At 51.9% G+C, this 13,614-nt stretch overlaps 1 protein-coding gene across 1 annotated transcript; it reads right to left on the reverse strand.

Moving 5' to 3' along the window:
* Positions 1-815: 815 nt before the first annotated feature.
* On the reverse strand, positions 816-12,624 carry LOC102690563 (fructose-bisphosphate aldolase C). Its single transcript, XM_006640914.3, has 9 exons — positions 12,516-12,624; positions 6,305-6,438; positions 5,683-5,894; positions 4,495-4,549; positions 3,437-3,597; positions 3,190-3,273; positions 2,682-2,856; positions 2,250-2,449; positions 816-1,904 (listed from the first exon to the last, which is right to left on the reverse strand). The coding sequence occupies exons 2-9, from the start codon at positions 6,414-6,416 to the stop codon at positions 1,809-1,811; spliced, it is 1,095 nt and encodes a 364-aa protein (XP_006640977.2). The 5' UTR covers positions 6,417-6,438; positions 12,516-12,624; the 3' UTR covers positions 816-1,808.
* Positions 12,625-13,614: the final 990 nt, after the last annotated feature.

Genomic DNA, 13,614 nt, shown 5'->3' on the forward strand with positions numbered 1-13,614 from the left:
ATTCTGGATTAAAATTCCATGACTTGCACAGAAAAAAACATACATTTAACCGAAACAAACTCATTGACCCAGCTTTTTGATTTTGATTAGACACTAATGACAACACCGATAAATCAGGGCTATGCAATTCTTGTCCTTGAGGGAAGGTAACTGCAGGTACTCCATGTCTTTCAAGTTTTAGCACCTGAAAGAGCTGAGGGAAGTTAAACCGGATCAACTCAGCTGGTAACAAGACAATTTAGCTTCGCGAGAGGCGAAATGTGATGTAAACCTTCCAGGCCTGGGATCAGACAGCCTCGGTAAACGATCAATGTTTATAGCAGACATCTTCCGTTTAATGCAGTGAACCTTTGCCTTTTAATATTTTCTGCAAGTTCTAAGGTAATGCATCACCCTCTACGAAAGGTCAATGAGTGACACTGTTGCATGCCAACAGGCTGGAAAACAGGAGAATCCCTGTTCAAAAATCTTTGGAAAAATTAGTGTTAAGTCTCAGATCTGCTCATCAAAAAACCCCTTACACCCTCATTCCCCCCCACACACACTTTTAATGACTGTTGCTTACATGATATTAACACTGCACTGGGTTCTTACCAATTTCTTGGAAAGAGATCCCCTAACTCGGTGAAGCTGTACCAAGTTGTCAAGAGCTCTTTTATAGAATGTCAGACTGAGCTTGACCCTTCCAAAACAAATCTACTAAGAGAACAGAATGCGAGACATGTGAAGCTGCCTGTTACATCTTCATATTTCTCTTGTATTAATCAGCATTCTGCCTCCCCCCCGGAGCAAAAACAGCACCACACACAGACTGCTTTTGGTTCTACATGGGTTTTATTTTATTGATTTTTTTAACTATTTGGTACATCAGGTGCATAGAGAACAACACTAATTTCACAAAAATACAATTTCCCACACAGCAGTTCACAGTCCCCTACGACCCCAGCTGCCACAGGTCGCGCCATCCCGTTCTGCGCACAAGGGGGCGCCACGCTGTCTCCACACCGCTGTGCCTCCGGGGAGGGGGGGGGGGGGGAGGGTTAGACACAGAAGCAGCACAAATAAATCTACATCTTCACACACAGGTGCACAGAGGATCTTGAGTCATTTTCTTCTTTAGAATTCACTTCAATGCACTTTCCTCAAGTAAGGTTGTCGGATGAGTGGGAGACTAGAGGGGTCATTAGCGAGAATGAATTAATAGGCCATTTAGCCCTCAGGGCTACTGGATGCAGTTTGGATTACAGAGAGAGGTGCTCTATATTCCCCTGATGTTAACTCAGCAGTATTCTGCACAGGGATCTTGGCTACAGCTGTTCTGGAATGGCTAGAAGTTTTCCCAGAAAGGAATATGAAAGTTCTACCAGCTAAAACGGGGAAACAGGACCGTGAAACCGTGCTCCTGCTGCCCTCGCAGGACAATCCCTTCTCTGTCCCAACTCCAAGGCTAAAATCCCAGCCCCCTGAAGCCACCCCTCTCCTGCAGGTCCCACAGACTCGTTCAGCCTCCGGCCTGTGGAGAGGCGTGTTAATGTGGCTTTTTAATCCCCGTTTCAAGTGCTTGAAAAGAAGCTGCAGGCGAGGAGTTGGTGTATTTTCAACATTAATGCCACATTTGATCACAGCACACTCATCCTACTCCCCAGAAACCATCACCTCCGGTTTACCGATTTTTATAATTTATGCATGTATTAATCCTAAAGTACAGAAGACAGCGCAGGCCTGTGATTGGTTGGTGATATGGAAGGTAGCAGCAGTGGAAGATCCTATTGGTCAGCGAAAGCTGGAATGTGGGCAGCAGTGGGCGTTCAGTAAGCGTGATTGGCCACGTACAGAGACTGGGAGGCGGCCCCACTGCCATCGCTGCTGGGCTCATACTTGCCCTGTGCTGCCAAGCCATTCACCTGAGAGAGACAGAGAGAACAGACATTCAACATCAGGCATGACTGAAAAACAAAGTTATAGCTGCAGTGTGTTTTTTTTTTTTTAATAATCATGCACTCTCTCCTTTGCATGCAATCTGCAAAGAGCGTGTGTTTGTATTGGAGCATACCCGCAGATAAGAATTTCATTGCAGCTGTGCATACGACAAACTGAACTTGTCCAGTAATAAAGCTGAGCATAATGCACAGAACACAATCTGATCAATTATCTCCTCATTAACCTCCAAAACTGCATTTCTTATCATTTTTAATTCTGATGGACAGGAGCAGCAGTGGGCTTCAGGTCTTATTGCTGATCGAGCTGACCTCGGCGCGCTTGACGAACTCCTCGGTGGCGGCGGACTCGTTCTCCTTCTGGCCGCGCCAGGCCCCCAGCGCGGAGGCCTGCAGGGCGCGGCCGTAGGAGAAGGTGAGCGCCCAGGGGCGGCCGAGCGGGCAGGTGTTGATGGCGTTCAGGTTGATGGAGGCCTCCTCCTCACTCTGGCCTCCGGACAGGAAGGTCACGCCTGCGGGGGACACACACACCAGAGGATCAGAATAATTCGCTCGGGGTCCCACTGATCCAACCCATGAAGGGCCACTGTGCTTGATCTTTTAGTGATCAAATCAGTTCTTTACCCGATCGAGCTGAACAAAGACTTGGATTACACCAACCCCAGGTCTGTGCCATCAGCCAGGGCCCGGGCTTGGCCATCCTCGCTCAGACAACGCTAGGGGAGGCTGGGATACGAGCAGTACCTGGGACAGCAGGAGGCACGGTGCGTCGCAGGGCGGTGACGGTTGCCATGGCAATCTCCTCGGAGCTGTATTTGGTGGGGCAGGCGTGGCCGGGGGTCACCATGTTGGGCTTGAGCAGCGTTCCCTCCAGGTAGACGTGGTGGTCCGACAGGGACTTGTACACTGCAGCCAGGACCTGACACCCAGACACACACATACATGCAGTCAGCAGTCGGCCCAGCGCCCAGCTGCATAGTCCCAGTGAGGATGGCAGCTTTCAGGAAGCATCTCAGTGGGCTACTGCCAAGGTGGGTAATAAAGCATCTTCTCATCTGCAGCTCTGAAGCTCTGGCAGGTGGCAGAGTGCAGCCCTTTACTGCCTTGTCCTTAATCAAAAACCCCCTCCCAGATAGTCTATTGTAAAACATCTAGTTGGGGACAAACGCATCATTTCCCCCCCAGTGATCTTCCTCCAGCTACACAGAAACAAAGGTTAATCACTACGCTGAGGTCTCGTGTGCTCCCTCACCTTCTCCGTGACGTACTGACAGCGCTTCAGGTCGTGTTCTCCATCGGGAAGAATCTCCGGCTCCACAATGGGCACGATTCCGTTCTGGAATTAGAGCAGATCTTCATGATCTTCCAGACAGCATACTGAATTACAGACCTGTGCTACGGTAAGGTCCTTAGTTTAATCCATCACGATCAATACAGCAATTAAGGAGCTGGTCATAGGACAATACTACAGCAGAGTACAGGAGTGTCACTGGCTCCACCTGCTGGCAGATGCTAGCGTAGCGTGCCAAGACGTTGGCGTTCTCTAGGATGGCCAGCTGGGAGGGCGTGGTCTCGGTGATCTTCAGGACGCAGCGCCACTTGGCGAAGTCGGCGCCGTCTTTCTTGTACTGGGCACAGCGCTCGGAAAGGCCATCCAGACCTGCGGAAGAACACAGACGCAACACATCCTAAGACCAACGCCTCGGAAAACCACAACTCCCCGCGTTCCCCTGCTCCCTAAGGCTTCCTCCAGACCCTGGCCACTGCGGTGTTGCTAATTCCGACAACAATGGGATGGGATGTGAACCGCTGACTCTAGGAGTGGACAGGATCCACCAGTTCAATGACCAATGTTCAAGACTTTGTTAGGATTTTAGCATTTACAGTCTTAAGTAATTTCTCACAAGATAGGATACACAGACTAGTAGGCCTAAAAAGGCTGTATAGACTCAGTAACATTCAGTTTAGTCTGTGGTTGCACAACATTGTGAGCACAATGTTTAACAAAGCATTCTTCAGTGCCTGGAAGACAGGGAGGTTGTTCTGGACTCTGTGCTCTGCAGACTTACTGTATGCAGCCAACGCACGACCAGCCTCAAGTAATCAGGTGCATAAGGCGCAGAGTCCTGCACACAGCCCCTGGTTTAACTGATCTTGGCGATACTACTCTGGGGGGGTGGGGTGGGAGAGGATTGTCTGCAATCCTATCGCTTCTGCGCCCGTGTCACCCGTCAGCCAATCATTTCTCTCAGGGCAGCTGCCAAGGGCAGTGCCACTGGGGCCGTACGGATGCAGCCAAGGGGCCAGGCTGAAGAGAAGGCAGGGCCCTGGCAAACTGGACAACCGAGGTTTCAAGGACGGAAAAGCCTAATGCCGTCTCATGTCTTAAGGGCAGAGTAGTAGGTGTCGCATGTTTAACTCTTTGTGGAGTCCAGTTGGGGAACTTCTGAGGTTTTTGTTAACCTGCTATCCATCTGGTCTAAATGCCAGTGATTTCACGGAGTCTGCTGGCCAGACAGCCCCGCTGGAGGAGGGTGGCGGAAGTGGGCAGTCTTACCCTGGGTGGTAGTCTCGCCGTTGGTTCCTGCCAGGGGCACGACCCCTTTGTCCACCTGGAGACGGGAGGGGAGAGAAGCCGGTCAGTGAAAGGACCCCCGCACGTCCCTTCGCACGCCTGCCGTCGCCGTATCGGCAGCACAGCGATGCCAAGCCCAACGCTCTTACAGGCTCGACAGGAAGTCCCTCTCAGGCTTGCGCCGGCAGATGCGACACTGGCGCTATTTTTAAGGTGAGCACGGACAGGGAGCAAAAACAGACTGAAAGGGGGCTTTATCTCACAAGGCAGAAATAGAATGGGAGAGGAGTCTGGCATTGCCTGACACGATAACGAGAGCCCCAGGCTGCACACAGCTCCTCCTTCGCCTCTTAATCCCGAGTGGCTTTAGGCTGGGTAATCTGTCCGCTCTATTTATAAACTCCAAGTCACCCTGGCTGGGACCGATCTTCCCTGCAGGCCCTGACCCTAATCCGGCTGCTGCAAAGCGCCCCAATCAGCAGAGGGGCCTCAATTGACCTCATCCTCCAGCGCAGTTTCAGGAGAGCTGGGGGCTGAGGGACCTGAGGTTCCAGGCCCCAGTCAGGCCCGTCCATCTCTGCCTCCAGCGGCTCACTCATCGATCTTGCCCGACATAAGAAAGACACTTAAAAACATTTACAGATGCCTGCCCCCGAGCCGCGGGATTGAGGAAGACGCACCACAGCTAGAAGCCGGCTGCCTACTGCCAACTCCCGGGGGTCCTCACCGAGTGTGGGGGGCGTCAAACAGAAATACAGGGGCGCCATCCATCCCAGGTCTTGTGTAAGGGAATAGATACCCTAAAACCCCCACATCCCGAGAGTTCTGTAGGCCAGGGGTTCCCGAACTTTTTTGTCAGCTGAACCACTACAACCTCAATTTGCCTCAAGTCCCCCCCTTGAGATTTTAACTAAATCAAACCTTTCAATCACTGTAGATAAACGCTACAGCAACCCTCTCAACAAGCTTCTTTTCACTTTGTAAAATATTGATATTACTACCGTTGTTTTTCTTATTCTCAGTATTACATCGTTATTTATTAACAGGACTATTTAATTTGACATTGACGTTTCTGTCACAATCTCACGAACCCCCTGCAGTACCGTCACGTACCCCTAGGGGGCGGCAGGCAACCGGCCCACTGGGGACTTGACAGGGGCGCGGCCTCACCTTGATGCCCACGACGATGCCCTTGTCCTTGATCATCTTGACGAAGGAGGTGCCGTCGTCGGCGCTCTGGTACAGCGTCTCGTGGAAGAAGATGACGCCGCCGATGCAGCTGTTGATGCGCTCGTCGGCGCTGAAGAGCAGCTGCCGGTACAGGCGGCGGTTCTCCTCCGTGTTCTCCACGCCGATCTGGCTCAGGCGCTTGGCCATGCTCCCTGCCGGAGACACAGCACAGCCGTGAGCCCGTCACCATATTCCGAGTTACTGCCTTCACAAGGAGCCGACGGACACAGAAGAACCCAAGAGAGACTGAAACAGAGCGTTACACGCCGTGCCAATGGCGACGCACACCAAAAGCCACTTTAAAGAAAAAGGGATTTAGGATTTGAATACAGATCTAATCCCAATAATTCAGAATTTTCAAAAGTGTTTCAATAACAAGACATGCATATTGTACACACTGGTTCGGCTACACTTTCTCATCAGCTTATAGCTGCTTCACTAGGCTCAGTGCAGGGAGATGCAAGGCTACTGTTTTGATGTAAAGACTCCACAGGTAAGTGCATGACTGAACGCCAACTCCCTCCCCATGCGCCCTGTGCTGGGAACAGCGCCTCCTACTGACCGACGGACTCATCTGCAGCCAGGATCCCTTTCCCAGGGGCCACGATGCGCTGGGCGATGTCCGCCAGCTCCTTCTTCTGCTCAGTGGTCAGGGCGGGGTACTGGTGCGTCATCGCTGCTGAACGTCAATAGTGCCTAAACATGGAAATTTTCATGGTCAGTTTCCAAAGGCATAAACAAATGGCTCATCCAAGTCGCACCGAATGGCTGCCCCATCTATTCTCCCCTTCACACTGTCGGTTCACATCCAAACCCAACACAATTATTCAAGGATTATATTGCACCAATCCTGGAAGTCTTTTAAAAGTCACAATCAGAAAAGCTCAACAAATAAAAAAGGAAATTCCGTGATTTTAATCCAATCAGGTCTTTGGGTTCCTCTAACATCTCAGTTGAAATGCTCTTTTTTTTTTTTAAATGAGCCATTTTTAAAAGGTGACGCATGTGTTGTTAATGTCTGTTGAAAACATCTGAGCCCCGGGCTGACGTGGGAGCCCCGAGTTAAAAATATACACTTCCCACCGAGAGACAGATGGGAATATCAGTCCTGCTGTTACATAACGTACAGACGACGACAACAAACAAACACATTTATTGCCCCAGTTGCCAGCAGGATTACGGGAGAGATTATGCAACTGTCCTGGCCTGCTCTCTGCAGACAGACCACTGCCACCCCAGGGGCTGGGTGGCCTGCAGCCCTGCAGCAAGGGGACCAGGCGGCCATTTCCAGCCGTGAGAGTTGACATCAGTCTCTCTCACACTCGACAGAAGAGCAGACAGGCAGCCAAGCCCCACCCCCTCCATCCCTCAGGACAGACACACCAGTCAGCACTGTCAGCCTGATGCACTTCTCTGTTAGAGATAAAGCAGACGTTGTGACAGCCAGGCTATAATACATGATTACAGCCACCACACTATTAAGAGAACAGGAATAGAAACAAGGACAAACGTTTCAGTTACAAAAATGAGGAGAGGAAATGCATAATTGAGATGAGGCAAGAAATCACTTAATTGCAGGTCCGAGCGCTTGGATTATATGATAACTCCCCAGTCCTCCTGCCCTGGCAGCTGTTCCCTGCCATGAAACCATCCTGCAGTTCCTTCACCCGGCTCCTCTCCGGTGTTATTATCTGCCTCCCACACTCAGCTCCCGGCTGGAACGAGGAGCCAACACACTCTGCCAATTCCCCAGGCCAACACTGCAGTTGTCGTGGCGACGCCCGGCATCACGCCACTCCAGAGGCGGCACGGGGCGGGAGGAGAGGGGTAACAATCAGAACTGCCCGACAGGAGAACATCGCTGTTAATAACAGGGAAGTGGAGAGAGAACCATGTGGCTCTTAAAGAGAACATGCAAGAACAGGAGGCTCCTCTACACAGAGGGTGGCAGGAGTCTGCAACATCACGCACAGCCGTGATGTGGAAGCAGATATCCAGCTGCTTGGGAGCCCCAGTGCTTTAATGGAGTCTGAATGGGTAGCAGGGGACTACTGGTTTTAGAGAGGGTTTTCAGAAACCTGAAGCAGCAGCAGCAGCAGCCAGAAGGTGAGGACAGGAGCGACACGCGTTCTGTGCGCCAGACGAATCAGAAGATGCCCCGGTGCTTTCCAACAATCCAACCGCTGATGTCAGGCCTTTCGGGAGCTGCACAATGAGCTTGTTTATATAGCTGCTGATGCCACACTGCCCCACCCCCCGCCCAACCTCAGAAAACTGTAGGTGACCTGCATGAAATCGACCTCCCCCCCCCCCTCGCCTATCATCACCCCACCCCAGCCGGCTCCCTCGCGCTCAGCTGCCTTGATCGGATGTGGAAATTTCCATCGGAACACCACTTGCGGCCCTGCCGGGGGTCCTAATGATCCGGTAGGCTATCGCACTCTCCCTCACTAGCGCCAGTTAATCTGGGACCGGCTGAGGGCTCGGGAATCGGACATGGATCACACGCAAACCGGCCCCTGCCGCGCAACATTCCAGCTCCTCGCCCGGAAACAATCCGGCCCCGAGAAGCACTGGCTTCTCCAACTCCCCCCCCGCCCTCCTGTCCCAGATACAGACAGGGCTTGCTCCGGCTGGATTCCGGGAGTGGTGCGTACAGAGAACAGACTCCTTCAGCCATCAGCATGCCTGTGCCCTCGGTGCCCTCAACGCTGGAGAAGCACGGATGGAGAAGAACAGGTCAACTCTCTCTCCCACCACAGACAGCAGGCAGCACGGGACTCCTACAGGGCGTGACACTACTGACGCCAAGTACAGTCCTCCTTGTGAGCTGCATGCCAGGGCTGTGTGTAATACTCTTATAGGAACACGTTAAGGCTTATTCCATGCTGAAAAGAGAAGGCTCCACAGCCGAAACATGGTTTTTCTTCTCTTTTCAGCAGGGAATAAACCTTTACCTGTTCTTTTGCAGCCTACACTTGCTGACACAGCTACCTTCTTGAAAGGATCACCTATAGCCACTCAACTGCGTGGAGCTGGGCCTTACTGCTTCACCAAAGACCAAGGATTTACCTGCGGACTGGTGCAGATCCCGCAGCTCCAGTCTCTGTGTCCCTCAGCCAAGGTTACACTCACTGGCTCCCAACACCCGCTCTGAGAAAGAGACAATTTCAGCACCGGTGTCGACTGGGCTGAAATCGAACCCTTGACTAGACTCCGTCGGTACTTTTGACCCCGTTTAGTCACCGCAGAAACGTTTGCTCTTGGAGCCTCTTTACAGCGCATTCTGTTTCCGTCCGCAGTGTGCATGTGCTCTTGTACGGGGCTTTCTTTTGAAGGCACTCGGTAAATAACGCTTTATTCAACCTACTGAATACCAAGGACTTCCAACACCTATTCCACCACAACGGACCTCTTTTAAAACAATCAATAGAAACCGCTTTACATAAAAGAACGTTGTGCTTTTGATCCGATCTCCCCAGCCCCAGCAGGACTCTGACCTCCCCACCCCATCAGCCCTCATGCCTTCAGGCTAACGCTGTTTAATTACACACTGTTGCCAAGACACCGCGCTCTCAGGCTGCTGCCCAAGAACTCAAGTGCCCGTCAGTGACCGCTGTTTGCCCGGCACAAGAGGTGTGTCCACAGCGTTTCTTGGCAACCGCGTACCTTCCGTGTTCATGGAGCAACAGGTCAGGACCTCAGGACAAGGTCAGAGCCGACTGCTCCTTTCCGGGTTCCTGCTCCAGGACCCATGATCAATCCCAATCAATAAGCAAGCACCCACATGCCAGGAATCTACAGAGCCCAAAAATCACATCACAGTGTAGCGCCTCAGGGAATCATCTTGTCATCTTGACACTGTTGCAATGGAACTCTGGGAGGGGGAGCTGATCAGACTGACAGTGCACCTTCCTGCCCCCCCACCTCCCCGCCCTGCTGGCGCAGGAGAGCGAGGTGACGACAGACAAGTGCAGGGGCAGAGCCCGCAATGCGCACACCCAGCCAGGGAGGGGCGCCGTCTCAGACAGGCCAGAGCTGTCGACCAGCAGGTCACAAACAGAGCTGCAGGACGCTATATAAAAAGGAATTAAAGGAGCTGTACCCTGCCGCACACCACCCGACATCACGGGACCCGTTCATTACCAGACACCCCGTCTGGCCTGCAGTCATTTATCTGGGCTCTGCTCTTTTGGCCTGGCCAGAAAACAGGAAAAGCATCGTCTGATGACTAGAACTGCACGCGTCAGGATCAAGGCCGTTCTCTCCTCCTGCGAGCATGACGTATAACTGTTCCCATCCCCGCGGGGGCAGTGCATGCTGAACGCCCTGATCAGGCCTGTGCCGGAGAAGAGAATTTACTGGATGGCAGCAACAGCAGGATCAACACCATACCAAGCAGTGTCAAGAGATCCTAGAGCCCTTCCTTACCAGCAAGCCTGTCAACTTCCAGGACTATAAACAGTTGATTTCCTCTTTCCTTCCTAGTGAATTCTGAACTTCCTTGACTTTTAGCTTTTTAATGTTAAAACACATGGAGATTGACTCTCATGAAAGGCACTATATAAATCGAAGTGCATTACTTACCAATCAACAGCTTCACGGGCTCCCCACTGCCTTAACTGCTGAGAGGAACCATAAGAACCTTTACAATATCAGGGGCTACACCCCACAAGCCACCGTTCCCTGGAGCTGGAGTCTGCCACCCAAGACACCTGCAGGGTCTCAGTCCAGCCCAGCTTTTCCACCTAAGATTTCACCCTTAACCGAACGGGCAGCTTGAGGAGAACACGTGCCACTTGGCTAATTCAGAATGTGGGTTTGCACTAATTAAAGGGCACCTCCCACCCGTTTAAGAGCAGCGTCCAACGGCCAAAAGATGGACATGAACTCCGTTAAGCCCGTCTCGGGGTCCGACAGCATAGGAGGGACTCCAGGACTGCACGGGCCTGCTCTGGAGCACGGGCACTGCCGGACTGCAGGCAGGAAAGCTCCAGGGCTCCACTCCTGACCCACAGCAGATTAGCTGTAAGTGGCGCCTGCCCCCGGCTCAGTTTAAAAATACACTTCTGACCCCCCCCGGCCCGTGGGCATTACTGACTTGTGGTCTAGTCATGAATTCCTGCCCGGCAGTGCAGAGCGAGTCACACTGCTTCCAGCTCCAGTCCAGGAACTGGACCCGTTTTCTCATAGCTTGCTCCCCGCTCCGACCCTTTCCAAAACGGGCAAAAACATCGCGCGTCAAGTACATTTAAGCCCGTTGGCTTCTGCTCGGGAAAAAAAAAAAACCCACACTGCACCTCCAGGTTTATTCTCCCGTCTCAGAGGAACGGTCATTTCGGAAGGAAAACTGGACAGCGCGACAGCAGTGCGGGGCTACCGGAGGAAAACCGCCCCCCAGCCCCGGGCCAAGAGCATCACCGGCGGTCGGCCTCCGGCTGGGGCGGGTCCAAACCGCAAGGGTCCCCGGAACCGAACCCGACACCTCGCCTCCCGCTCCCGGACCCCACGGATGATCAAGACACCGTTAATATCCACCCGCTCTCCTGAAGAGCTCTACTCGTTGCCCCCGCGCCATTTTGTAGCAACTGATGCCCTTGACGACTTCCAAGGACCGGCTTGATGAGATCCGCGGATCAATTAGCTACCTAGCAACCAGAAGAGCTATTAGGGGATGAATAATTAGCCCGGCTGTTTTTTTTTTAACCTGTTTCGAAACACTCGATACCACCGCAATTTCCTATTTCCTCTCCGTCGGATTTCGACACCAGCTCGGCTACATCGGCACCTTTCTGCGCCGAACCGGGCGAGAGGAAGAGGAGATCACGGCGGGCCACGGGGATGATTATTTTTCCCCTCTCGGGCCTCCGGGAAGCGCATCGCGCGGCCGGCGGCCCCCGCTAGCTCTCCCCGGCTCGAGACGCCGTTACCGCCGGGATGGGGAGGCGCGTGGCGGGGCAATCCGCGAGGAGGAAGACGATGACACATCCAGCACGCGTCAGCCTCGACCGTGCTCCAGCCAGTGCCGACGTGCCGCCGCGGAGACACGCTCCTCTCACACCTTGCGGGCAGGTCTGAGCACCACCCGCGTCCAGCCGGAGTCTCACTCGGCCAGGACACCCTCAAAACTTAAAAGATGCGTTTCCTGCCCCCTCGGGCGACCCTCTAGGCAAAACCTCACCTCGGCATCCCCGACTTTACCTCCGCATGTGTACCGCTCTAGAACATTTCATCCCTCTTCATTTAGCTAGGAAAATAAAAGAGATGAGATATCTAGCCCTTAGCATGACGACACAGACGCACAGAAGACAGACGGAGCTCAAGGCACCATTAAATGAGCCATCATCGCCGTCATCATCACCAACCCAAACGCGACGCTTTCTCAGTCTAAAAAAAAAAAAACAACAACCCGAAAACACCTCCCACCAGATCATTTAAAGTTTAAAAGGCACGCTTTTAGTGTGCTATGGCTTCCGTAGGATGAAACGTTTTCTATCGTCGAATCCCGACCGAATCGAGGTGACCTTCCGCAGAACATCCCGGACTGCGGCTCCATCTCACCTCCGAGGTACCGGAGAGACGAGGCGCAAGACGGCTCATTCACACCTTTAATTGTATAATGGACACGAAAAAAAAAAGCTACATAAAGCTATTTAACGAAAAACCTTTCAAGAAGATAAATCAGGTTGAGAAACTCCCGTCTCAACAGTCTTTCAAAACACCGCATTATAAGGTTCTGGGGAAGTCAACTGTGCTACGGTAGACAGTCTTACCTTTCTAAATTAAATATAAGTGCTTGCACTGGCCGGTAAGTGCTGGGAAGAGACGATGCCTTCTCTGCTGGAGCGAGTCTGCCTCAATGCCGCAGAGCTACGTGACTTCTCACTAAACCAGCCCGAGGGGGGCGGGGCCTGACGTCACCGCCTCATTAGAATATCACCGGCTCTTAATCGCGCTGACGTCACACGCGTAGGGAAGGCGACGGCTAGCATGACTCTGTAGTTCTTATTTGGAAAGGTTTTGGATGTGACAGACGTCCCATTTTAATGCCCTTCACCGCTGTGTGATTATATATATTTTTTAATCTTGAATATCCCTCATTGTTGTTTTTTTAAGGAGGGATAATTAGACACTCATTAACCAATGTCAGGGTATCCCATTACATTTTCCAAATCAATATTTCATCAAGCAGCCAACCATACATCTGCAATACAATTACACTGTTTGTGTCCCTTCTGAAGAGCCTTCAACAGAGCCACCTTATCCCCATTATCCCACCTTTCAGCTGTTCCTGAGGAGTCCTGTACATCAGGAGGAGTCTCAAGCCAGGTCAGGAGTAACGACCCCAGACCAGAGTCAGATTTTTAGCCCTTCATCTCCTGAAGCCACAGCTTTATTAGTGATGCAATCGTAATAAAGGGGTATGTGCAGTTATTACTGGGTTCATAACCCCACACATGCAATACAGGATCTGCTGCAACAGGTCATAAATCCCTACAGGTCCATTGCAGGAAAGGTCATTTCAGGGAGAAAGTGGGTCTGATCAGGAGTGCAGGACACATCTTTTTTGCCGGCGATTACAGTCCTATATTTAACAGATCTGAATGTTAAATGCTTCAAGTCAACTCAAAATGTTCTCCTTTTTAATGGCCTTTAACCTAATTCAGATTACCAAAGTTATTCAGAGCTCCAGCTGTAAAGTGAGAGTTTGAAACCCATATAAAAGACAGATCTGAAAAACTGGAGAGCTTGAATTGAACTGGTCTGGTGAACTATGTTGTGAGGAGAGGTGGGAAACTCCAGTCCTCAAAGGGACAGAGATCTGTGTGAGTTACAGATACTTTTAATTAGCAAACAATTAAGAACAAAAAC

Source organism: Lepisosteus oculatus, chromosome 26 (assembly GCF_040954835.1).
Source record: "Lepisosteus oculatus isolate fLepOcu1 chromosome 26, fLepOcu1.hap2, whole genome shotgun sequence".
In the NCBI taxonomy this organism is placed as follows: Eukaryota; Metazoa; Chordata; class Actinopteri; order Semionotiformes; family Lepisosteidae; genus Lepisosteus; species Lepisosteus oculatus.

What these genes read in the sequence shown, in the direction of transcription:
- LOC102690563 (XM_006640914.3), bottom strand. Translation starts at nt 6,416, where the DNA reads ATGACGCACCAGTACCCCGCCCTGACCACTGAGCAGAAGAAGGAGCTG. An exon ending in CGGCGAGACTACCACCCAGG is followed by an intron (nt 3,598 to 4,494) that starts GTAAGACTGCCC and finishes GTTCTTCCGCAG; the next exon opens with GTCTGGATGGCCTTTCCGAG. An exon ending in AGTTCGTCAAGCGCGCCGAG is followed by an intron (nt 1,905 to 2,249) that starts GTCAGCTCGATC and finishes TGTCTCTCTCAG; the next exon opens with GTGAATGGCTTGGCAGCACA.